Genomic DNA, 24455 nt, shown 5'->3' on the forward strand with positions numbered 1-24455 from the left:
ACAGGCAAGTGCTTCACCGCTAAGCCACCTCTCCAGCCCATGGTGTACATTTTTAATCCCTGCACTAAGGAGGCTAAAGTAGGAGGACTGTGAGTTCAAGGTCAGGCTAGGTTACATGGTGTTGGGAGGAAGGAATGAAGGAAAGAAAGAGAGAATGAAGACCTTAAAACTGAAACAATTTTTTCTTCCCATACTTTGTTCTCCATACCCTGTATAGTGCTTCCAGATTCCTTACTTCTGCTCACAGAGTGGCACCCCTTTCCTCCGTGTTATCCATCATGTCTTGAATTTCCCCACTCTCCTGCTCTTATCTAAGTAGGTCACATCCCATGTGGTCCCTGAGCCCCTTTCCAAATAATTGTTCCCACATGTACTTATCTTTAGTCTAGAAAATTAGCACTTAATCATTCCTGTTTCATGCATGTTAGACTGTACGCTTCGTGATTAAAAGGAATACCATTCCTCACAGCATGTTATGTGAGGTTAAGAACTTATCAAATATTTGTTTACAAGCTGAAAAATGTGTATGGCATTCGTAGTTCTTGAATTTTATTAGCTTGTGACATTATTTTGGAATTGTATTTGAATTCCAGATTAATACTAGCATAGATATCTAATAGGGAATTTTCAACCATACTTATCTGTTCTGACCTTGAAAATGTTATAAGTTACTTTGAATGGCTCATTTATAAAAAGTTTATCTTTTATTTCACCACAGACATAAAATATTAGAAATGAGTTCTCACCATTCACCTTTTGTACAGGGGTTTTTGTTTTATATGTGTATTATTATTATCCAATTGATTATGTAGCCTAAAAGATCTTACATACATTATAAATGCTATCTTAGTAGTATCCCAATAATAGTTGTAAATTGCTTCTGTTTACTTTAATGTAGATTTTTTATGGGGAGATGAAGATTTCACTGGGCATGGTGGTGCATGCCTTTAATCCCAGCACTTGGGAGGCAGAGGTAGGAGGATCGCTGTGAGTTCAAGGCCAACCTGAGACTACATAGTGAATTCCAGGTCCGCCTGAGCTAGAGTGAGACCTACCTTGAAAAACAAAACAAAGGATTTCTTTGCCTCCATTTTTTTTTTTTGTTGTTTGTTTGTTTGTGTTGTTGCTTTTGAGGTAGTGTCTCATGTTAGCCCAGGTTGACCTATAACTCTCTCTCTAGTCCCAAACTGGCCTTGAATTCACAGTGATCCTCCTACTTCTGCTGGGATTAAAAGTGTGCGTTCCCATACCTGGCTTCCATTTCTTACCAGTCCTATTATTTTACAAAGTGATATTTGTCAAAATTTAGCTTGTCAATTCCATAGAATAATGTAAAGATATTTATATCCATGTGAAAAATATTGTCCAGTTAAGCTATTATTCTTACTTGGAAGTCATCATCATATTGTTGGGAGTTTTGAAAATGTCACTTTTGCCTTTCCTCTGCCTCTGTAGGTATCTATAGATACTGTTTGGCTGTTCTTCCTCCATCCTGAACCATACTATTTTAAAAATGAACATCTTTCGAGAATAAGTCATTTGTTGGCCATGGAAATTTGTCACCTTAGTTCAATAAGTTTAAAAAATGGTGGGGGGGATAGCCAGATACGGTGGAGCATGCCTTTAATTCCAGCACTTGGGAGGCAGAGGTAGGAGGATTGCCATGAGTTTGAGACTGCATAGTGAATTCCAGGTTAGCCTGAGCTAGAGTGAGACCCTACCTCGAAAAAACAAAAAAAGGGTGGGGGGAGTGTTTAAATACCATATTTACAGTTAAAAATGTAAATGAATTAGTTAAAAATTTTAAGGTCAGAAACATTAGGTCTATAAGATGTTCTGTGTGAAAATGTTACTGAATGATAAGCACTGGATTATTTTGACACATGGAAAGATGTTAGTTTCATAAAGTTTCTCTGTTAGTCTGAATAAGAATCACTAGAAACCAATAGAATTCAAGAAAATTTGGCAATGGAATACATAGTAACAAACAGATAGTAAAATCCAGAAACAGGCTTATACATTTTTCAAGGTAGGGTCTCACTCTAGCCTAGGCTGACTTGGAATTCACTGTGTAGTCACAGGGTGGCCTTGAACTCACAGCAACCCTTATACCTCTGCCTCCTGTTCTGGGGTTAAAGGCATGCACCACTCTGCCTGGCTGATAGGTGAGTTTTGACAAATGTAGGAAGGCAATTAGTGTAGAAATATGATGATTGGGTATTTTTTGTTGTTATTGTCGAGATAGGGTCTCACTTTAGCCCAGGCTGACCTGGAATTCACTTGGAAGTCTCAGGGTGGCCTCAAATTCACTGCAATCCTCCTGCCTCTGCCTCCCAAGTGCTGGGATTAAAGTCGTGAACCACCATGCCCGGCTCAAAATGATGGTTTTAATTGTGGTGACACAGTAATTGGACACCTGAATTTCAAACAGTGAACACAATGAACTCATTTCTTACTGCATTTATAAAAATTCACTGACAACAAAGGACCTTCTGGTCTTGGGCTCTCTATTCACAAATGTAACCAGAAGTCAGAAGTCCTAACATTTAGGCAATAAAAGCAATAAAAGTCATTCACATGGCAAAAGAGGAAGTAAATTTATCTCTTCTTTGAGTATTATGACATAATCTTTTAAGCAGAAAATCCTATGGTGTCTACAGATAGTAGAGATAAGAAACAGGTTTAACAAAATAGGATTTGAGATCAGTGTACAAAAATATATATCTATACTCTAGCAGTAAACAATATATAAGGTTAAATTAGGAAGATAATTCTATTTATAAATTACATTAAAAATGCAAAATAGACTGGGTATGATGCCTTTAATCCTAGCAGGCTGAGTTACAAATTTAAACCCAGCTTGAGCTGCAGAGTGAATTCCAGTTTAGCCTGTGCTGGTTTGATACCCTGCCTCAAAATAAAACAACAAAAATGTTGAAAAACATAGTAATAAATTAAAGAAGCATAGTTTGGGTTTGGTGGCTACACTACCATCACATGTACTTGGAAAACTAAAGCAGGTGAATTGCTTGAGGCTAGGAGTCTGGAGCCAGGCTGGACACTATAGTGAGACTTTCTCTCTTAGAAATAAAAACAAAACCTCCCAGAAGTATTAGTATATAACTGAACTGTACCAAACAACATTGAAGTGTAGTGAAGAGGACAGAGGAAAATTAAATGGTATCCCAAGTTTTTGTGTGGGAAGACTTAATTGAATTGAAAGATTTGATATTATTACAGTTTCAATAGCCTTCGTATGCCTGGATTATTGGTTTCTGAACTCTGTGTTTAGGCAAGCCTAAATATGATCAAGTCTTGTATATAATATGGGATAATCTATGCACATCTTTCTGTGTGCCTTTCTGTACATTATTTATAAGGCCTATTGCAATGTGAATACTATGCAAATAATTGTAATTTATTGTATAATGAATGTCAGTGGTAAAAAGGAAAGCATAGTGGCACTTGTTTGTAATCCCAGTGCTCGACAGATTAGCAGGAACGTTGCAAATGCAATGCCAGCTGAGCTACATAGTGAATTTGAGGATAGATACAGCTGCCATAGGCTTAACTGCATAAATATATAAGGATGCATGCTCAACCATGCTAGAAGGAAATGAGGACCAGTAAAATTGTGGAAACCTGCCTCAGGTTACGCCTGTTCTTCCTCATTCTCGTGGATTCAGAGTAGTGCCCTCAGTACATTACAGATTCAAGTTTTGATTTTTGCTACTTCTGGAATAACTGCTGTACCATCATTCTTTTTTTTTATTTTTTGGTTTTTGAGGGAGGGTCTCACTCTAGCCCAGGCTGACCTGGAATTCACTATGGAGTCTCAGGATGGCCTTGAACTCATGGCGATCCTCCTACCTCTGCCTCCTGAGTGCTTGATTAAAGGTGTGCGCCACTATGCCTGGCTACATCACCATTCTTGACCTGTCGTTCGTTGGGTCCATAAGTGTGGATACCGTAGATAGGAAAGGTGTCTCTACTTCCAAAATTGATTTGAAGATTCAACTTAATCCCTATCAAAAGGCCAAGAAGGGCTGGAAAGATGGCTTAGCTATTGAGGCATTTGCCTGTGAAGCTTGAGGACCCAGGTTTGATTCCCCAGTACCCATGTAAGCCAGATGCACTAGGTGGCACATGTGTCTGGAGTTCATTTGCAGTGGCTAGAGGCCCTGGCATGCCCATTTTGTCTATCTGCCTCTTTCTCTCTCTCAAATAATAAATAAATGGATAAAATATTTATTTTTAAAAGCCAAATAGCTTCTTTTTCAGAGTTTACAAAGAATAGGTGAAAACAAGTTTTGTTGGGTGTTGTGAAGCATCTGACATGGACAACATGCCTTGTTCCCTTATACGGTCAACTCTATGATCACGTTTATTACCCAAGACTTTAGTTTCTTCCAACTCATATGCTTTTAATTCTCCTGGCATCAATTCTGCATTGATACCTTTCTTCATGGGACGTTTCCTCCAGTGATGCTTCTCTTTGTTTTTCTATTTAGGGAAACTGAACAGCCAAGACTGTTACAATAATTTTACCAACAACAATCCTGGCAATCCCAGGCTCTCTCCTCTCCCCAGCCTAATGGTGGTCGTGCCTCTTGCACAAATCAAGCAGCCGATGACACTGGGGACCATCACCAAACGCACAGGGTAAGGCCTCAAGCTTATGCTTTTTTTTTTGCAGCTGTTTTACAAGGTTGGATGAGTAAAAATGAAACATGATTTTCTTTGTGTGGTTTTAATTATGTTCTTCATTTCCAGCCCATATGAGACTTAATGGCAGCCTATTAAGTACCACGTTTAGAACGTGCACAAACATGCATATACACACATCCACGGGGGGTGGGGGCGACCAAAGTTCTGACAAGTTGTGAAAACTAGTATTGGCTAATAAAAACCAGGCTCATCTACTCACTTGGTCTTTCTGCTTGCTGCCTCCTGGCCTTGCTTAGCTGTTACCAATATGATTGAGATTTAACATGACACCCGCATTTTGGCAGATGCAGATAGTAAGGGGAGAATTGTAGATGACAGCCATGTTTCTAATAAGCTGATGAGATTCTTATATCCATCTGTGGATGTATCTACATATTTCCATTTCTAATTCATCATTCATGTAAGGATGATGTGATGTTTTAAGTAGTTCAAACCTAGTGTTCTAAGATTTGGGCTTTTAGCAAGATTGTTCCTTAATATCTAAGGACTTGGAAAGCTTTTAATTTCTTTGTGCTTATTTTAGCAATTACATTTTTTAAACCAACCAGGAATATAAACTAATTCTTGGTGCTGCTGTAAACAAACTACTACATCTCTGATATTATTAGACGTTTAATTATATAAAAACCACTGAAAGTCCACTTTGGGCTATTAAAATACTATATTAAAGTAGTCTTGATAAAGCCTTGTCTTGGACTCCTTATCCTTAGGCTATTTCCATGGAAGTAATAAATTATTTGGACACAATGTCAATATGTAGTCTCAGGGTGGCCTCGAACTCACTGTACTCCCCCTACCTCTGCCTTCCAAGTGCTGGGATTAAAGGCATGTACCGCCACGCCTGGCCATATTTATTTCTTGAGATGCTTTTAGCACAGGGTCAGTGTTGTCTCATAGAAAGAATTAGCTCACTTTCTCACTCATAGGCTTTTCTTTATTTTTCTGAGGTAAGGTTTCATTCTAGCCCTGGGTGGCCTTGAACTCACAGCCATCCTCCTATGTCTTCCTCTCAAGTGCTGGTATCAAAGGTGTGCACCACCATGCTTGGATACTCTCATGCTTTTTATAACTAGCTTTGAGATTGGTACAGATGTGTTATGCATATAATGATATGATTTGGGAAAGAAGTTTTCTTTTGATATTTTGGAAATTTTCTATAAGAAGATAAAAGACCCTCTGTATCTATACACTGAGATGCAAAATAGTTACATATCAGGTTTCCTGCTGCTCTACTATGGTTTATGAACATAGATAAAATCTCTAGGCTTTCCTTTATTTCTAAATACTTCCTCAAAATTCCAATTTATGGAGTATATGTATGATGATACCCCATTATTAGTAACATTATTTTGGGATACAAAGAATTGAATGTAAGATCTTGTGTATATGAGGCAAGCATTCTACCACTGGGCTATATCTTCAGTCCTGTATACTCTCATTATATACAATTTAATTAGTAATGAAAACTGTGAATTTAAATAAGTTTATGTGTGTTGAAAGTAACATTAGTATTTGATGCTTGTGATACTGTTTAAGAGGCTTGGTATTTCCTCAACTTTCAAAGCATCGTACTTGTACTGTTTTTAAATTCCTTTTTTAAATTTATTTTATTTTTGGGGGGGTTTCAAGGCACAGTCTCACTCTAGCCCAGGCTAACCTAGAATTCACTATGTAGTCTCAGGTGGCCTTGAACTCATGGATATCCTCCTACCCTCTGCCTTCTGAGTGCTGGGATTAAAGGTGTGCATTACCACCCCCAGCTTTTAAATTCCTTTTAAAATGTGTTACTACATTTAAGTCTGGACAGAATAGTTCACACTTGACTAAAAATGAGCACCTGGCTTTAATTTTTAATTAATTAAATAACTTATTTATTTTAGATTTATTTTTTATTTATTTATTACAGACTGAGAGAGGGAGAGAGTGAGTGAGAATGAGCATGCCAAGACCTCTAGTCACTGCAAATGAACTCCAGTCACATGTGCCACCATATACATCTGGCTTACCTGGGATCTGGAAAATTAAACCTGGGTCTTTAGGCTTTGCAGGCAAACACCTTAACTGCTAAGCTATCTCTCCAGCCCTGATTTTTTTTTTTTTTTTTTGAGGTAGGGTTTTGCTCTAGCTCAGGCTGACCTGGAAAATTCACTGTGTAGTCTCAGGGTGGCCTTGAACTCACAGCGATCCTCCTATCTCTGCCTCCTGAGTACTGGGATTAAAGGCGTGTGCCACCACTCCCTAGCCCTAATTTATATTTTAAATGGTTTTTATTTATTTGAGAAAAGAGTGGGAGAGAGAGAAAGACAGAGAGAGAGAATGGGTTTTCCATGGCCTCTAGACATTGCAAATGAACTCCAGACATATGTGCTACCATGTGCATCTGGCTTATGTGGGATCTAGAGAATCGACCCTGGGTCCTTAGGGTTCACAGGAAAATGCCTTAACCACTAAACAGTCTCTTCAACCTATTTTTTTTTTTTATTTGCAAGGAGAGAGAGAGAGAGAAGGAGAGAGCGAATGAATGAATGAGAGTGGGCATGGAGAGAGAGAAGGAGAGAGCGAATGAATGAATGAGAGTGGGCATGAGTGTGCCAGAGCCTCTACTCACTGCAAATAAACTCTGGGTGCATGCAACACTTTGTGCATCTTTCTTTATGTGGGTACTGGGAATCGAACCTGGGTCCTTAGACTTTGCAGGAAGCACCTTAGCCCATAAACCATCTCTCCAATACTCTAATACTCTCCAAGATTCAAAAATACTGAAGTCTGGCAGTTAAAAAACCTTCTGTACACAAATTTCTCAAATATTAAGTTTTGAATTTATTTCTCACATTCTCTCCTACATTGACACACTGTGCCTTTCTGATTATTTCAGAATAAGTTTCAGATCAATATCTCTTTATTCACACATCTTCAATGCATAAATCCAAAAGAAGGACATTCTTTTATGCAACTACACTAAAATTATCAAAAGTTCAATTTTATTCATTGGGTTTTTTATTTTTTATTATTTCATACAAGTATGTAACATATTCTGATCCCCCTGCTTCTCCTCTCTCCCTTTTAGCTAAAACCTTTTTTCCATTAGCTCTCCATTCTACTTCCATGCCTTGTTTATTTTCTTTTATTTTTAACCCACTGATTTAAATCAGGATTGCTGGTAATACCCTGGGTGGGAAGTTACTGGAAAGTGGACAATCCTCCAGTGACTATATCACTGACATGAATCCCCTTCCCTGGCAATCATCAGTTTCCACTATTTACTCTGGAAGGGTTAGGGTCTCACGGACCCCCTCTCTCATCTGTGATGAGATATCGACAGACACACTCATGTACAGGAAGCCCCAACTGCTGTGAGTTTATGAGTGTAGCTGATTTTTCAGAACCAGAAGATAGCATTCTGCAGCCATATTTCTCATCCTCCTGCTCTTAAATTTTTTCTGCCCTTCTTCTGCTGGTTTCCCTGATCCTTGAGGGAAGTGGTTTAACTGTTATGTTTAGGACTGAGTCAAACCAATTGCTTGGTAACTTTGTCATTATGGGTCTTGCAATAATCTGACATTTGCAAAAGAAACTTTTCTGTTCTGTGAGTAGTACTAATCTATGGGAAAAACAGATATTTAGAATGTAGTTTGATATACTGTCCAGTTAGCAAAATCACTGTATTGAGTTCTACTGTAGAGCCCAAGTCCCTATTCACAGATTTTGGCTCCTGTAGAGTGGCCCTAAGTCCAATCACAGAGCGATTGATTACCCACCTAGCTCTCCTGCCACTATTTCACCCATGGACACATCTTTCCTTGCAGGTCATTTGTGCAGGTCATTGTACATAGGGTCCACAGCTGGGTAGGATTGTTACTGTCTTTTCTCTCCCAGCAGCTGGCATAGCAGAGCTGGAATTTTACTTACTGTTTTTTTTTTATGTCAAAAAATTGTTACCTGTAATGAGTTCTCTACATGCAGCAGAGCTGCAGTATCAGACAGATTGCCCCTTTTCTTTACCACCTACTAGCCTTCTTATTTATTCTTTTTATTTATACATAGTAGGGTGCCTGATAAACACATTGATTGTATTTGATATTTTATTGGATTCCAAGACTGAATACATCTAAGCCCCTTGTTTGTTACTACCAGGCCATGATGCATCACAGCTGTTCTGCCCCCCCCCACCCCCATAGAGTTTCACTCTGGCTCATGCTGACCTGGAATTCACTATGTAGTCTCAGGGTGGCCTTGAACTCATGGTGATCTTACCTCTGCCTCCCCAGTGTTGGGATTGAAGATGTGTGCCACCACACCCGGCTTAGCCACTTGTTTTTTAAGATAGTGTTGATACTGTCTTGCTATATAGCCCAGGCTGACCTTGAACTTGCCATCTTCCTGTCTCAGCTTGCTGAGTGCTGTGTGATACCACAATTGACTTTTAAGACAGTTTCTGAAGTGCTTATTGATTATATTCAGAAATTGCTTCTGTGATTTTCTTCTTCTTTTATTACAGGCCTCTTAAACATATGTCTATAGTTCTTCTTAGCTGGGCGTGGTGGTGCATGCCTTTAATCCCAGAATTTGGGAAGCAGAGGAAGGAGGACCATGAGTTTGAGGCCAGCCTGATTCTATATGGTGAATGTAGAACAAGACCTTACCTCAAAAAAAAAGGGGGGGCGCTGGAGGGATGGCTCAGTGGTTAAGATGCAGGCCTGCAGATTTTCAGGACCTGGGTTTGATTCCCCAGTACCCATGAAAAGCCAGATGCACAAGGTGGCACATGCATCTGAAACTTTGTTTCAGTTGCTGGAGGCCCTTTCCCCCTCCCCACTTTCTGTCTCTTACTCTATCTCAAATGAATAAATAAATAAAATATTTTAGAAAAAGAAATACATGTTTCTAGTTTTCAGAATATTACTTAAAAATTTACCTTAAAATTTAACACTATTTCATTATAATATATATTTTAATATTTTTATTTATTTGTAAGGAGAGAGAGAGAGAATGAATGTGCACTCTAGGCCTGCCTGCTACTACCAATGAACTTCAGATGCATGTACCACTTTGTGCTTACATGGGTGCTGGGGAATTGAACCTAGGTTGTCAGGTTTTACAAGCAAGTGCTTTTAACTTCTGAGCTATTTCCCCAGCCCTCATATTTGTAGTTTTCCTTGTCAAGAATAATACCTGGTGCTAGAGAGATGGCTTAGCAGGTAAGAAGCTTGCCTGCAAAACTAAAGGACCAAGGTTCAATGCTCCAGGATCCACGTTATCCTGGGTCTGGGGTTCGTTTACAGTAGCCACAGGCTCTGGTGTGCCCATTTTCTCCCTCCCTTCCCCCTCTCTATCTGCCTCTCTCTGAAATAAATAAAAGTATTTTTAAAAATTCAAAGAATAGGGCTGGAGAGATGGCTTAACAGTTAAGCACTTGCTGGTGAAGCCTAAGGACCCCGGTTCAAGGCTCGATTCCCCAGGACCCACGTTAGCCAGGTGCACAAGAGGGCGCACGTGTCTGGAGTTTGTCTGCAGTGGCTGGAAGCCCTGGTGAGCCCATTCTCTCTCTCTTTCCCTCCCTCCCTCCCTCTCCCTCTCTCTCTCTCTCTCTCTCTGCCTCTTTTGATTTCTCTCTGTCACTCTCAAATAAATAAATAAAAATGAACAAAAAAAATAATAATGAAAGGGCCTTTAATCCCAGCAGCTTGGGAGTCTAAGACATGAAGAAGGATCATGAGTTCAAGGCTAGTCTGAGAAGCTTAATGAGATTCTACTTAATTTTTAAAAATAAAATAATGATAATAAAAGGGAAAAAAAGATATGGGAACATAAATCACTGGTAGACTTCCTCTCTAGAATGTAAGAGGCCTTGAGTTTAACCCTAGTGCCCCCCCCTACACACTTGAAAATATATTTTTTCAGCTTCCATTATATTTTTTTCAAATATATTTTCTCAGCCATTTGCTATTTTGAAGCAAATCCCAGGTACTTTTTTATCCTTTTAGATATCATCTTAGTATTTTCCAGATTATATCTATTTGTTTTATTAAAATATTTTTAATATAGTGACCCCTTCTCAACAGTGTAGCTAGCCTTTTTGCCTTAGTTATTTCTGTCCCACTTTGGTTTGTTTATTGGGAAATTTGATTTCTTCATTAAGGCAACCAAAGTGATGAGCAAATAGAGTTTTCATTTCCCAGGTCTCTTCATTTTAGAAATTCTGATGTACATATACTTTGACTTTAGAAACTCTTTTTTTCTGGTGCTTTTAAAATATAACTTACCAGGAGTATTTTACATAATTTAGAATGGACACAGAGCTCACCCACTTCAGGTATGTAAAGTCCATGACAACCTCCAATAATACATCTAATGAAATGACCTTAGATAACACTAGCTTTCCTTTGTCCCATGTCCTAGCATCTCACATACAGGCACAAAAGAGCTGCAGAGTGTTGCGGTTCTGATCGCTAGGAGCCAGCATTTAAACATACAGTTTGAGATAGAACCTCAACTTAACCCCTCGGGAGACAAAAAGATGTGTTTACCATAGTCAACATCTGTCCTCTTATTTTTATAAACATCTATCCCTGAAAGCCTGTGAGTGTCAGCGACCATCTGCCTACTCCTCCACATACAGGAGCACAGGACAACTGCAAATGGCAGAAGACAGATGTATTTACACCTTCCTGTTCAGTACCTCGAAGCATCTCTTGGAGGAAAGACGTCCTCTGTTGACAGCAGCTGTTCCTTAGCTCTGATGTTGTACAGGGAGGAAGGCAAAGGCAGTGCAAGCAGTTATTAGCTTGCACAATCAGCCATGTAAACAGAATCCATTTCTGTTGGTCTCAGACTGGAAGGCTGGAAAGCTTAGTGGTAGAGCACTTGCCCAGCATTGCAAGGTTCTGGCTTCAATCCTCAGCACCACAAAAGGAACAAAAGGAGGAAAAATCTCTCTCTCTCTCTCTCTCTCTGTCTCTCTGTCTCTCTCTCTCTCTCTCTCTCTCTCTCTCTCTCTCTCTCTCACACACACACACACACACACACACGGCATAAAAGAAATGTAAATTCTGGAAAAAGGTTGGACTAATTTTATGGGAATAAAAGATATAAAATTTGAAGCTGGGCGTAGTAGCGCATGCCTTTCACCCCAGTACTGGGGAGGCAGAGGTAAGAGGATTGCTGTGAGTTCAAGGCCAGCCTGAGACTCCATCGTGAATTCCAGGTCAGCCTGGGCTAGAGTGAAACCCTACCTCAAAAAACCAAAATAATAATAATAATAATAACAATACTAATAAAAAATAAAATTTGAGTATAAAATTACTTTCTTGCTCTTAACTAGTTGAACACTTTTAGAAGTAGGTTTTTACTTCTGTCTCTCCCCACCTTTACATTTTTCTATTTTTCTGTGAGTGATTAGGGCATTAGAACTACTGGGCCCTGTCCCATGGGGACATAATGTGTGATGTGTAGAATATTGCTGAATTAGGAGTCTGAAGCCTGGGCCCTCATGTTGATTCTTCCACCTGTTATCAGTATATCCTAGCCAAGCTTCTGCATCTGAAAATAAAAATTGATGTATCTCACAATCTTTTTTCTTACCATATATGACTTCCCATTTACTCCTTTGACCCCATTGCCATATTTTACTTCCAAGCCTGACTCACTACCGAACAGCCCTGAACTAATTGAAGCACATCCTAGCATCTATTTGAACATCTCCAATTGATACATAAACCTAGGCTGTCATCAACTCTAGTAATGAGAAAAAACGACATATACACCCCTCAAGGCCCATGCCTTATTTGAATTCAGTTTTAATTCCCCTTGGTTTATTTAGATAGCTTAATCTGGGCCCTATCCCACTTACAGGCAAAGTTCAGGGAGTTAAGTAGAAAGGAGTTGGAGTAAGACTCACCACGTATCATAGCAGATGGTAATTTGCCACCTTCTGTCTGCTTAATGTAACTGTTAGTTCTTATAGCTAAACCCTGGGTGTTTGGGTTCTAGATTTCAACTAATTGACAACATTTTCATTTGAATGTGTATGCATATGTCTACATGTGTAATATATTTGCCATCATTTGAGTTTCTAGTTTTTGCGCCAAATAAATAGAGTACTTAAACCATACCATAGTTTATTGCATTTTTTTGTAAATCTGGGAATTTTTTTTGGATGAAATCTACTATATACCATACTAAAAGCCAGCAGGCATAGCATTCTACAGAAGTTTGACATTATTTATGCTATGCTAGTCTCTTTTCTGTCACATATGGCAGAATTTGAACATTATCTCTGTTTTTCTAATGAAAATCCTTTACATCTTGAGTTTGTAATTTAAATTGGCATGTCGAATATGTCTCAAATTAGACAGCTGTCTGTTTCAGCTTCAGTTTGCCCTGTAGATCAGGCAGTTGAAAATCAACAGTGCCAGAGACATCTCTGGCAGGGGGCAATTAAAGTTAAATTAATGAAACAGTAAATGTTGAAAACAACACAAGGAATCATTCGTTTCAATGGGGGTAGGAAATGGTAATCTGTTACTTAAGAGAAAACACACAATGTAAAAAGAAGTAGAGGCTCTAGAATTTATTTTTACAAAAATCTAGCTTTGCTCCACTATTTATGTTTTATATATAATGTTACGGAGTTTTCTCTTTGTAGTTATGCAAACAGTTATTATTTATGTGGACTCCTCTTATAGTTCCTGGTCATAGAACACAACCAATTGGAAAAATAGGATTTTTAGGCTGTGCTTATATAATTTATCTTTAAGACTCCTGAACATGTTTGAATAGGGTTGTATGTAGCCGTGCATACCTGTAGTCTCAGCACTCAGGAGGCCGAGGCAGGAGCCAGCCTGAGCTACATGGCCAGAGCCTATCACAAAAGACCACCTCCCTACTGAACAAATCATCACTACCAGTAATCGTCCAGTAGTAGACTGGGGTTAGTGAACTTTGAGTGTGCTCAAATTAGATGCGTTTTTACTTTTTCACTATATTTAAGAAAAATCTCATGCTTTCTTTGTTTTCAGTGGTGTTATGTGATATTCAACAACATGATGGAGAGTTTGAGACTCACATTGTGTAAAACACAGTTCTTTAACATTATCTGAGAGACTCCAAGAGAATTCCTGTGAGAACCAATGGCCAGGTCATTTCAAAGTGGTCTATAAATAATTCTCTAAAAAATATCCCTGGATGGGCAATCTCCTGGCTGGTTTTTCTTACTGTTTTTCAGTTGGAATTCCATTTTAAATGGTCACACTGAAGACATAGCAGGTTTTAGTAGCAGGGTTGTGAAACCTGCTCAAACTTTATAGTGATTTGAAAACAAACTCTTCAGATCCAAATATAGTATCCTGAGTTACACATGTTGATCCAGCCAGTCTTTAGTGCACCATACACTCCCTCTCTCTTCTGTTCTCCCTCTTTTCACCCCACTCCAATACAAACGTCCAGCTGTGAACTTTTGTAGGGGAGAGTCATAGGTGAAGACAGCTGGATCACGGACTTGGACTTCGTGACTTAGTGTTTTCATTCTTTTGCTACTGAAGGAAGATTAAGTGGCTCCTTTCAAAAGAACAGCTGACACTACCCTTACAGAGTCAGTAATTACGTCAGCCACGGTAATGCTTTGGCATTTGTAGATCCTCTTTCACATCTATGTGGCAGAGGTCCAATTTGTTGGACTAGGCAAGAAGTGGGCAAATACCGATTGGATGTCTGCCAGGTCCACATAGTGCAGCAGGTCCTCACTCTGCCACCACACCCTCTTGCTTTGTGCTGAGCTGCTAGCCAGCGGATCCTCACTTGACTGAAATAGAGTAACTTTTATCTAATACAAGTGAGCTGTCTTGTGAGTAATGACTCTTGCTGTCTTTAAAGTTGGTGATGTAGTCCTGCTTACTATATAGTGTCTAAAGATTTACAGTACATTGTGACATTGTGGGGCAAGGAAATGAGTAGAGAAATCTTTTTGGTAACATGTTGTTAACTGCCTGGAAAGGAAAAATCAAAAAGCTTTTTTAAAAAAAGTTTCTCTGTCATTTGTTGGGTTGAACTTTGCTTCTGTTTTATAAATCAGGAAACTTGAACATGGAAGAAGGTATTTCCTGCTCTCTAGGTAGAGAAACCAGACTATTTATTTACTTTTTGACATGTGAAAGCTTAAAAGGTTTGATTTAATTTTTGTTGGTTTGTTTTTAGTATTTATGAAGAAAAATTTTAAGTTATAACGGACTGAGTAAAGTGTGTCACATTCTTGCTTCTATAAATATGTGAGTATGTGTGAATATTCACATGCTCTGTGTTGCTGTAAATATTCAAACATTACCTGCATTCTGACCTTAACATCATTTTGAGCACTCTTGCAAGGCACCATAGTGCACATGCAAGGGCTGCTTAGGACTGGCTGTTTCAGGTGCATTTATGCCACAAACATATGGTCATACTGGGTTATTTCAGATATTCTGCCTAGTAAGGTAAAATGAAAGAATATGAGTACTGTGTACCAGTAATACTCTTTTCATTTTGGAAGTGTTTCTGGGCATGAACTTTCCATTTTCTGCTCATTTAATGCATGTATTACGTATGCTTGGGAGGCACAGGGCAATCCAAGTGATTTTCAACATGCAAAGGAAGCTTTTGCTATGTATAGTTTTGGATATAATTAGTTAAGTCCTGAAATTAAACTGATGTGATGACTATTTTTTTTTCTTTAGTGACAGAGTAAAATGCAATTTGGCCGGGTGTGGTGGTGCACCCCTTTAATCCCAGCACTCGGGAGGCAGAGGTAGGAGGATCACCATGAGTTCGAGGCCACCCTGAGACTACATAGTAAATTCTAGGTCAGCCTGGGCTAGAGTGAGACCTAGAACCCCCCTCCCGCCCCCAAAATAAATAAAAAGCCATTTGGCTATGTTGGCAAGACCTAGTAGCGTTTTGGAAATAAGAACTCCTATCTTGGAGCCTGATTTAGTGTTTAAAAAACAGAAAGTGCTTATCTGGCCTGGAGAGCTGGCCTAGTGGTTAAGGCATTTGCCTGTGAAGTCAAAGGACCAGGGTTCGATTCCCTATTACCCATGTAAGTCAGGTGTACAAAGTGGTGCATGCATCTAGAGACCCTTTGCAGTGGTTGGAGGCCCTGGCATGCCCATTCTCTCTATCTGCCTCTTTCTCTCTCTCTCCCCCTCCCATCTCTCTTTCAGATAAATAAATATTTTTTGAAAAGGCACTTGTCTGCATTGTAGGAGAACCCCAACATTATGGTTTATAAAATGTTGAGGAAATAGTAAAACACATTACAAACAAAACCCACATTCATTTTCAGTTCTTTCAGTCTCTGTCTTTCTATGTGTATTGTTTACACCTCAGTATGTACTTCACGGTGTTTTCTATTGGGTCCCCAGCAAAGACGATTGAAGTCTACTGTTGTCAAGGTGAATGATACCTTCATGTTTATGGTTGTCTTCTCACTCTGACCCATGAGAGCACTGCCTTCACTCTGCACCTCCATCATCTGTAAAGCTGGATTTGCTTATCCACATCTCTTTCCCTCTCGCTCTTCTGTTTTGCCTCTAGTTATCATGTACATGTCTCAGTCCTGTGTAGCTATTGTACATCAAGCCCTAGAATCATGCTTGCTGTTGAGAACGTTTTGCTCACTATTATTTGTGACCAAATGCACTCCATTTGCTTGGAAATTAATACTAATTAACAGGATTATCTTCCCCTTAATGTTCACATCTCCAAGTTTGGAAAAGGAAATACCCAGGTTTTCCTATCTTATGACTTCCAAATGTCAGATGCCAAAGTGAAATTTTGTTTTGGCTATATTTAAATTACCAAGTCTTATTTATGAATAGCATGTCTGAAATGCTGGCAACTGAATTATAAGTAGAAATATGTGTACTGAAGTCTGACCCCCCCCCCCAGAGTATTTAAAACACTCAGTTGTAATGTAGTTCACTGTATTCTAGCACAGCCCTGTCTAGGAAGGTTGAGGAAACTATCCTTATGTAGAAGATATAATAATTTCTTGGATTGTGACCAAAATTATTGTTATAGTGTAAGTGTTCAGTATCTATTCCTTTTATTAAGAATCTGCAGTTCAGTGTACCACAAATGAGTGGCTTGAAGAATACGTGCTTGTTTGTATGGCTGTGAGACTGCCACTGGGGACAGCAAGCATGGCCATGCTGGAGTTTTTATTCAGTCATCTTCAGTAATATCGAACATATTGTGTCACAGAGCCATACCTTAACTGCTCTTCTCCATCTGATTATTCCACTTGATTTGCACTTTGTGTTTAAGGGCCTCAGCAGTGAATTTTATTTTAAGTCAAAAATGCTACCGGGGTGCTCCAGAAAAGGGGGAGAAATAAAAAAATAAAAAATTCAAATCTATATTTCTATGAAAATTGTGGACCTCGTTTCTAAGCATCATTCTGTTTACTGGTTCTGTCAGACAATATTATAGCAGAATTGCAAATGATTATTAATTTTTGTCATTTTGATACATACTCAATAACAGTATGATATACATGTATTTGCTAATGTGAAATGAGTTTTCCTCTAATTTTTTGTGCATTTTCCCCCCTTTTCCACAAAGGCCTTATCTCTTTGGAGCGGGGTGTTTTTCCATAAAAGCTCCATGGTGAGTCCCAGTTCAGTCCCGCATGCCTAATTAATTTGCTGTACTCTCAAAAAGTGACTGTTTCATAGTTCTGTCTTCAGTTGCATGGCCTGACCACAGATAGATGCACCAAATTACTGAGTAATTTGTAGATAAGACATTAGTGCTGATCAAATCAGTTCCTTGGTGTTTTTTTTTTTTTAAACTCATTTCTTGAAAACATGTTTACAAAAAATCATGGATCTATGTTTTTAAAAAAAGAAAATGGAAGAGTTCTCTCATAATGCTGGTAGGTAATGTAAGACATCTGACCCCATGTTTAGATCTTTGAATATTATAGTGATAGAATTTTTCCTACGTATCTCATCTAATATTAGAAGGCATGATTTATTTTTTCAGTACAAATTGAAGATATACCAACAATCTCCTATAAAATTCTACTGCATTTATTGATCCTTAAGGAGAACCTTGTGCTTTGTTTTGGATAGATTATTTAAGGAGCTCTCAGATAGGAAACATGGATTTCCCATAAAAGTTCCAGTATCATATTATTTGAATCATTAGTATCTACTCACTATATCTTCTCTCTCTCTCTCTCTCTCTCTTTTTTTTTGAGGTATGGTTTTACTCTAGCTCAGGCTGTACTCACTGTATCTTAATAATTTAATAAATTCTTTTTAACAGTGCCTAAACCATAGTTTTGTCAGTCCTAGTCATGGTAACACCAAAAAAGGACCACATCCAGATTACATTCGAATGTGTTAAGAATCATGCAGAATAAAATTATCTGGGCCTAAATTATAGCTCACATATTTACTAGCTATATGATCTTGGATAATACTCTAAAACCTTTCTGCTTCTTGTTTTCTCTGTGTTAAATGAAGTCTATACTAGAACCTACATTGTAGGCTCATTATGTGGATTAAATGAACTGTTAAGACACATGCAAATACATTTCACAATATGGTAACAGTGTCTGGCACCTAATAAACACTCAAATGTTAATTCTGGGACAGTTGCTTCCCTCTTAGTATAACAGATAGACATCTTGTTCAAAATCATCTACATTATACCATGCATTTTGCTTTTATTTCCTTTTTTCCTATCCTCCTCCTCTCCTTCTCTCTCTCCCTGCTTCCCTCCCTTTCTTCCTTTGTTTTCTGCAACAGAGTCTCACTATATAACACTGACTGGCTTGGGGCTCCCTATGTAGACCAGGCTGGCCTCTACCTTTTGGTGATTCCCCTGTCTCTGCCTCCTGAGTGCTAAGATTATGATTACAGACATGCTCCATCATACCTGGCTGCATTTTGCTTTGAGAGCATATAAGGCAAAAGAAAGTTTTGAGAAATGTAAAGTATATTATATACATTTTATTATACTTAAGTAAGTCCTGCAGCTATCTTATTATTTCTTATATTTGCTCCTGGGAGTTCATCATGTCCTTTTACACTAGAAACAACTTTCACTCTGGATGTGTACTACACACATAATTCCAACAGTTGGGGCACTGAGGCAGGAGGATAGCCTGGATTATGTAGTTAGACCCTGTTTCAAAAGTAAAAAGTTCTTTGAAGTTGATTATTAGTTAACCCAGACAATTTTCCATGTTCATATGCCCCAGGAATGAGAATTTTTATTATTACATAAGAAGAGGTGACAGGAAACAAATCACCAGCAAACATTCCTCCCTGCAGTACGGCATCATAACTGGACAAGAATTCACAAAACTATTCTCAACAAATTCAGAGTACACTGAGACAAATCCCCTGAAAGTCAATCTTCTTTTTGGTAACCAGATTTCTTCTAAAAAACATGGGTTGTACTTACAATCTTAGAGTGAACATTTCATTTTAAATGCCACATTCAAAATATGATTAAATTTCTCTGTATACTAAATGTGGAATTAAATTCCATTTTAGGATAAATTCCTCATTGCAAGTACAAAGAGAAGAGTTCTAGCATGTTAATAAAGGCTGAAGTGTGCACATGGAACTGAAGATGGAGTAACAAATGTTGGATGTTAAATAAGACAAGCCCATTCCCCCAACAGCTTATGTGCTCCTCGCATTTAAGCAAAAGCACTTGTCAACCAGAAATGATTTGAGGTTGAAACAAGATTAAAAGAGCCAGATTAAAGAAAGGGATATATGAAATATAGTAGAATTTTAAATCATTGCCTGTCTTTTAGAAGACTGCTTTGTGGTTTCTTTGATGCCATCGTTAGCTCACAAGAAACTCGTTTTTAGTCACTTATGCTAGACTAAAAGGTCCTCCTTTAAAATAAGTTACTTTTCCAGGGGTGCATGTTTTTTCCATTACAATCTTAATGAAACCTCAAATTAAGGCAGCAGAATGAATATAAATTTGACAACTTCTTGCATGTTGTTTATGAGAGCTCCTTTGTTTCAATAGCTTTTCCTTGTTTTCCATGATACTTAACATTCAACTTAAGAATGTTTTTGTTTACTGTTCTAAAATAAAACATTATGCTACACAATTATGTTTATGGTACTTCCATTGGAACTGTAATACATGTATTTTGGATGAAAATGAAATTTTTACAGGTTCTTTTAAAATGTAAATTTCATACAGTTTTTTAAATTAGTTTCAAGTTACAACATTTGTACTTAGTTAAGATTTTGCTTCTGGTATGTCATAATTCATACTAATTCTTTATTCTTCACTACAGAGGTTTAGTGCTTTCATGCAGTTTCAGATGAGTCACTTTTAAAGTAGTGTCTTTCCCTTTGATATCAAAACAGACTTGGTGGAAATTAAACTGTGTAGGTCATCCTTAAGAGTGTTATTCAGGTTATTCATGCTCAGTAAATGCTCTTCTTTAGATTCATGTAGAATATTTTATTTTAAATGACTATTAACAACATAAAAGAAATATACATATAGCATATTTATTTAAATATAGGGATTTATGATAAATCTAGTATGATTGTTTTTGGACTGTAATGCACACCACTTTAGTTTGTTCCTCAAATTATTCCAGCTTTTGCTACAAGGAGCTTTTTAAATCTGTTTGTCTTTTTGTTATGCTCCTAAAATTATGGGGTTTCTTTTCTTATTCTTTTTAATTTTTTACCTTAATTTTTTTTATTAAGTAGAAACTTTGTATGGACTCTAGTATGCATTTTTAAAAACAGAATTATTTATTCATTTGTTAGTTTGGTTTTTTGAGACAGGATCTCACACTGTAATTCAGCTACAGTAGAGGTCATTATGTAGCCCAGCCTGGACTTTTAACTAGTGGTAATCTTCCTGTTGCAGCCTCCTGAGTGCTTATAACTGAAATTTGAATTCAGTATTATAAATAAGACACAAATAATAAGTGTTCATGTGCATGTAGTTCTAGGTTTTAGCTACTGTGGTTTTTTGTAATTGCTTTTTTTAAATGTATGTATACAAAACAGATGGGAAGCTGGTATTCCATATGAAAATATTCCCTACTCATAAATTGTGTTTGTATTACCTACAAAATTTAAATGTCACATCCAATTTTAGACAATATTCTAATAAGCAATCTATAACAGCACTTGACTGAACTACTCATAGCTCCTGCACTGTTTATAATCTTGTTATTTTAGGATATTTAAAAGTTTACAGTTTCACACTTTGATGAAACTTATATGGAGAAGATAATCTTTTTTATGTGCCGCATTTTCATAAATTTCTTAGCTCTTTAAAACTAATTTATGAAAAAATGAGCAGCTATTTCTTATTTATAGCTACTTATGCTTTTAGTTGTCCGTGTTAAGTCTAATTTTCGAATATAAAATTGAAAGTGAGAGAAATCTTCCAAATTTCATTTCAAAGCTTAGTCAAACGGCAGACTATACAGAAAATTAATTTTTATCAAAGGCCTTCATACAACTTGCAGGTCTTTACACTCAAATATTGATGCTTTGTGTAGATATTTGGCAAGGAGCGAAATGGTGCTTCTCTCTATCTCCCTTCCTGTTAGTTCCTTTTATGTCCTTCTTCCAGTACCCCAGGCTGCATTGCTGCTTATCCCGCCAAGCAGTCCTCACCACACAGTCCTGTCCTGTGGCATGTCACAGAACTATCCAGATGGCGCTCATTGTCTTGCAGTTTTTAAATCAGACATCTCTAGAAATGTGGATTTCGTTTTTATTTCTGTTTTCTTTCTCCTGTTTGCAGCTGGCTGTGGAGGAAAAGTAGGCACAAGAATTTAGCATGTTAATCTGAATGGATAACAAAGTTTTATAAAAGCCAACGGAGGAAAATGAGGAGCCTCATTAGTCCTTCTACCCATTTGGAGCCCTGAGGGATGATAATATCCCCATACTCCTTATACTGGCAGTGGCAAGGATTCCTGTCCTGTGCTCCGTGCTTCAGCCTTTTCTCAGAAGGAATGACAAAGAATTAAGCTCCTGATTTTGTGCGTGTGTGTACTGCGTATGGGTTGTGTTTGTATATTCATATGTATGTGGACATATGCACGTGTATTTTGAGGCTAGAGGTCACAGTGTCTTTTTTAGAAGCTCACTGATGAAGCTAGAAAACCTAAATAGCAAACCCCAGTGAACCTCCTGTCTCTGCCTCCCTACCCCTTGTTACAGATATGCACCACCTTGTTTTGTTTTTCATTTTTTTTTTTATGTGGGTATTAGGATTCTGAACTTAGTTCCTTAGCTTGTATGGTGAGCACCATGTTTGCACCATCTCCCTGGCTATTAAACTCCTGATTTTTAATTTATAACCTAATTTGTTTTGTTGATGTTTTGTTTTTCTCTTGGTTATGTTCATTTGTATGGGCTTCATAAATGTGATATCTTTAGATCATTGTTTTTTTTCTTGATATGGTAAATGTTGGGTTCATTCCATTCTTCTTTTTTTTTTTTTTTCCAGAGTTAATCCAAATTAACAAAGAATGTTGGGTTAAATATGAAACAGTCAATGTAGTGCAGAGGCGGACAGTATCAGTAGAAAGGGGTCCACAGGGACTATTAGTATGCTTTGTTCTCATGTATGACCATTTAAAAATGGATGAGTCCATGTAATCAATCTAATTAAACTTCTGGGCACCAATATAAATTGAAATATTATTTTTATATCATTATATTATCAATTTAATAAATGAATAAGGGTTAAGTAAATAAAGAAGCTCTTTAAACACCCACAGGAATCCCTTTTAAGCTTGCAAATGTTCTCTAATGGGATTTGTTAAGACTCCTTTCAGACGAGAAAGAAAGAGAACAAACAAGAAAGGTCCATGTGACGGTACTTTCCTGTTAGGGTGGGCTCAGCAGCCTGTGAATCTGCCCAATTGCCTATTCTATTCACATACCTATCATTTTTATCTATTTTATCTTTCTGTTAACAAAAGCTTATTTTGTGATAGAAACATTTTGGTCATTATGGAAAAACTTACTTACAGTATGTTGATGGTACAATTAGGAAGAAAGCCATTTTGCTTCTGCCAGGTGTTTCTAGATACAGTCTTCTAATTTGGCACTAGGAACAATTTGAGCCCAAATTATAATTTCCAACTTTGCATATATTACATAGAAAATATTTTATTAGTGATATTCCTTTCATCACATTACTTGTTCTTTTTGTTCCTGTACAGCTCTTATATACACACATGCATTATTTTTATGTTTGTATTGTGCTTAAGTCCCCAAATCAATCCAGACGTAGATTGATGATTGAAATAACTTGATATGAGTGTGTTCACCCATCATGCCCCTCCCCCCTAGTATATAACATTGTGCTTTGTAATGAGTCACAAGTCATTTTTATGGGTAAAACTCTTGAATCTTTGTTAAGCATGGCTTTTTTTTTTTTTTACTAATAGTATTAATTAAGGTTTAATCACAGGATAAAGAATAAATGATGAATTTTAAGAACAACAATTTTTTCGTAAATTAAGCGTGATTTCACCATAGAATACTCTTCTCTGTAACATATATGAGTTTGTATAGAATGATACCATGTTTATGCTTTTTAATTCTGCGTTCTAAAATAGAATTATTCATAACCTATGGATGTATAAGATGTTAGCTGTTGACATGAGCTTTGTAGGCTGTAAACTAGTAGACCTATAGGATATGATTGTAGAGGCTAAATTGATATCCTGTGGTTTTCCTGCTCTTCGTGATTATATTAGAAAGGTGGTCATTGGGCCCAGTACTATTTGTCAGTCTGTTTAATTTCAGACTTAGAGGAACCATATCTTCTCTGAAGAAATGGCATAGCCCCTTATTACCACTTGATTTTGTAACAGCAACCACCAAAGAAGCTCACCCAGAAATTTGCAAACTTGGATTTGTCCCTGTGAAGCACCATTGTACGTTATAATGCTGTTGTTCCCTAATCATGATTCCAGTAAAAGTGTACAGTCCCACACCTAAAGTCACCTTTTAAAAGATCATGGAGTGGTTTTCTTTCTCTTCTTCCCTATAACTTTTCCAAACCCCTAAGAATTACCAGTGGCCAGTGAAGCTTTACTAATGCCAGTTCTAGGAATTTGTCAGCTCAGTAATATTAAAATAAGGATGAAAAGAAAACCTTTGAGGGAAGACACACACCCCAAGACAACACACAGAGAAAGCTAGAACCAGAAAGAACAGTTCTTACTTACTGACCCAGGCATGGGGCTAAGGTGCATGATTCAGATACAGGCTAGATGGAAGAACAGTTTGCTTCTCTGGATGTGGGTTCTCAAAGCTGGGCACATGTGACCGTGAAGAAGGGAAACTGGAGAGCCAGATCCCCAACTTCACAGACACTTTTAAAAAAGACTTTTTAATGTCTTTTTTTTCCTCCCTCTTTGCCAATCCGACTCTGACTGGTTTTTGATATTTTTGGTGTGGGTGTGATTTGTTTGGGGAATGAAGTATTCAGTGAATGTTAAGGATTGAAAGAAGAAGCTTTTGTTTTTGTTGCCTGGTCCCAACCATGGGTTCATTCAGAGAGGATCAGCAGCACCAATCAATGGCATCTGATTCAGGCTTTTAGAATTTTTCTAAGAGGAAAAGTGTCGATGCAGAAACCTCTGGAAGAAAGGTGTTTGAGAGTGTTTGTGTTGTAAGGGCTGTGGGACAGATAACTAATGCAGTGTCTGATTTTTG

At 37.7% G+C, this 24455-nt stretch overlaps 1 protein-coding gene across 5 annotated transcripts in view; it reads left to right on the forward strand.

The window, feature by feature from the left end:
• Bcas3 (BCAS3 microtubule associated cell migration factor) overlaps window positions 1-24455 on the forward strand; it is a 664126-nt gene that overhangs the window by 274954 nt on the left and 364717 nt on the right. For 4 of the 5 annotated variants that reach the window (XM_004664529.2, XM_045159845.1, XM_045159847.1 and 1 more), the window contains 2 exons: window positions 4512-4662; window positions 17323-17367. In XM_004664529.2, coding sequence (XP_004664586.1) covers window positions 4512-4662; window positions 17323-17367 — 196 coding nt within the window. The remainder of the gene's footprint in view (window positions 1-4511; window positions 4663-17322; window positions 17368-24455) is intronic. The other variant, XM_004664531.2, reaches the window with a different exon arrangement.

This window comes from Jaculus jaculus, chromosome 9, assembly GCF_020740685.1.
Source record: "Jaculus jaculus isolate mJacJac1 chromosome 9, mJacJac1.mat.Y.cur, whole genome shotgun sequence".
Taxonomy (NCBI): domain Eukaryota; kingdom Metazoa; phylum Chordata; class Mammalia; order Rodentia; family Dipodidae; genus Jaculus; species Jaculus jaculus.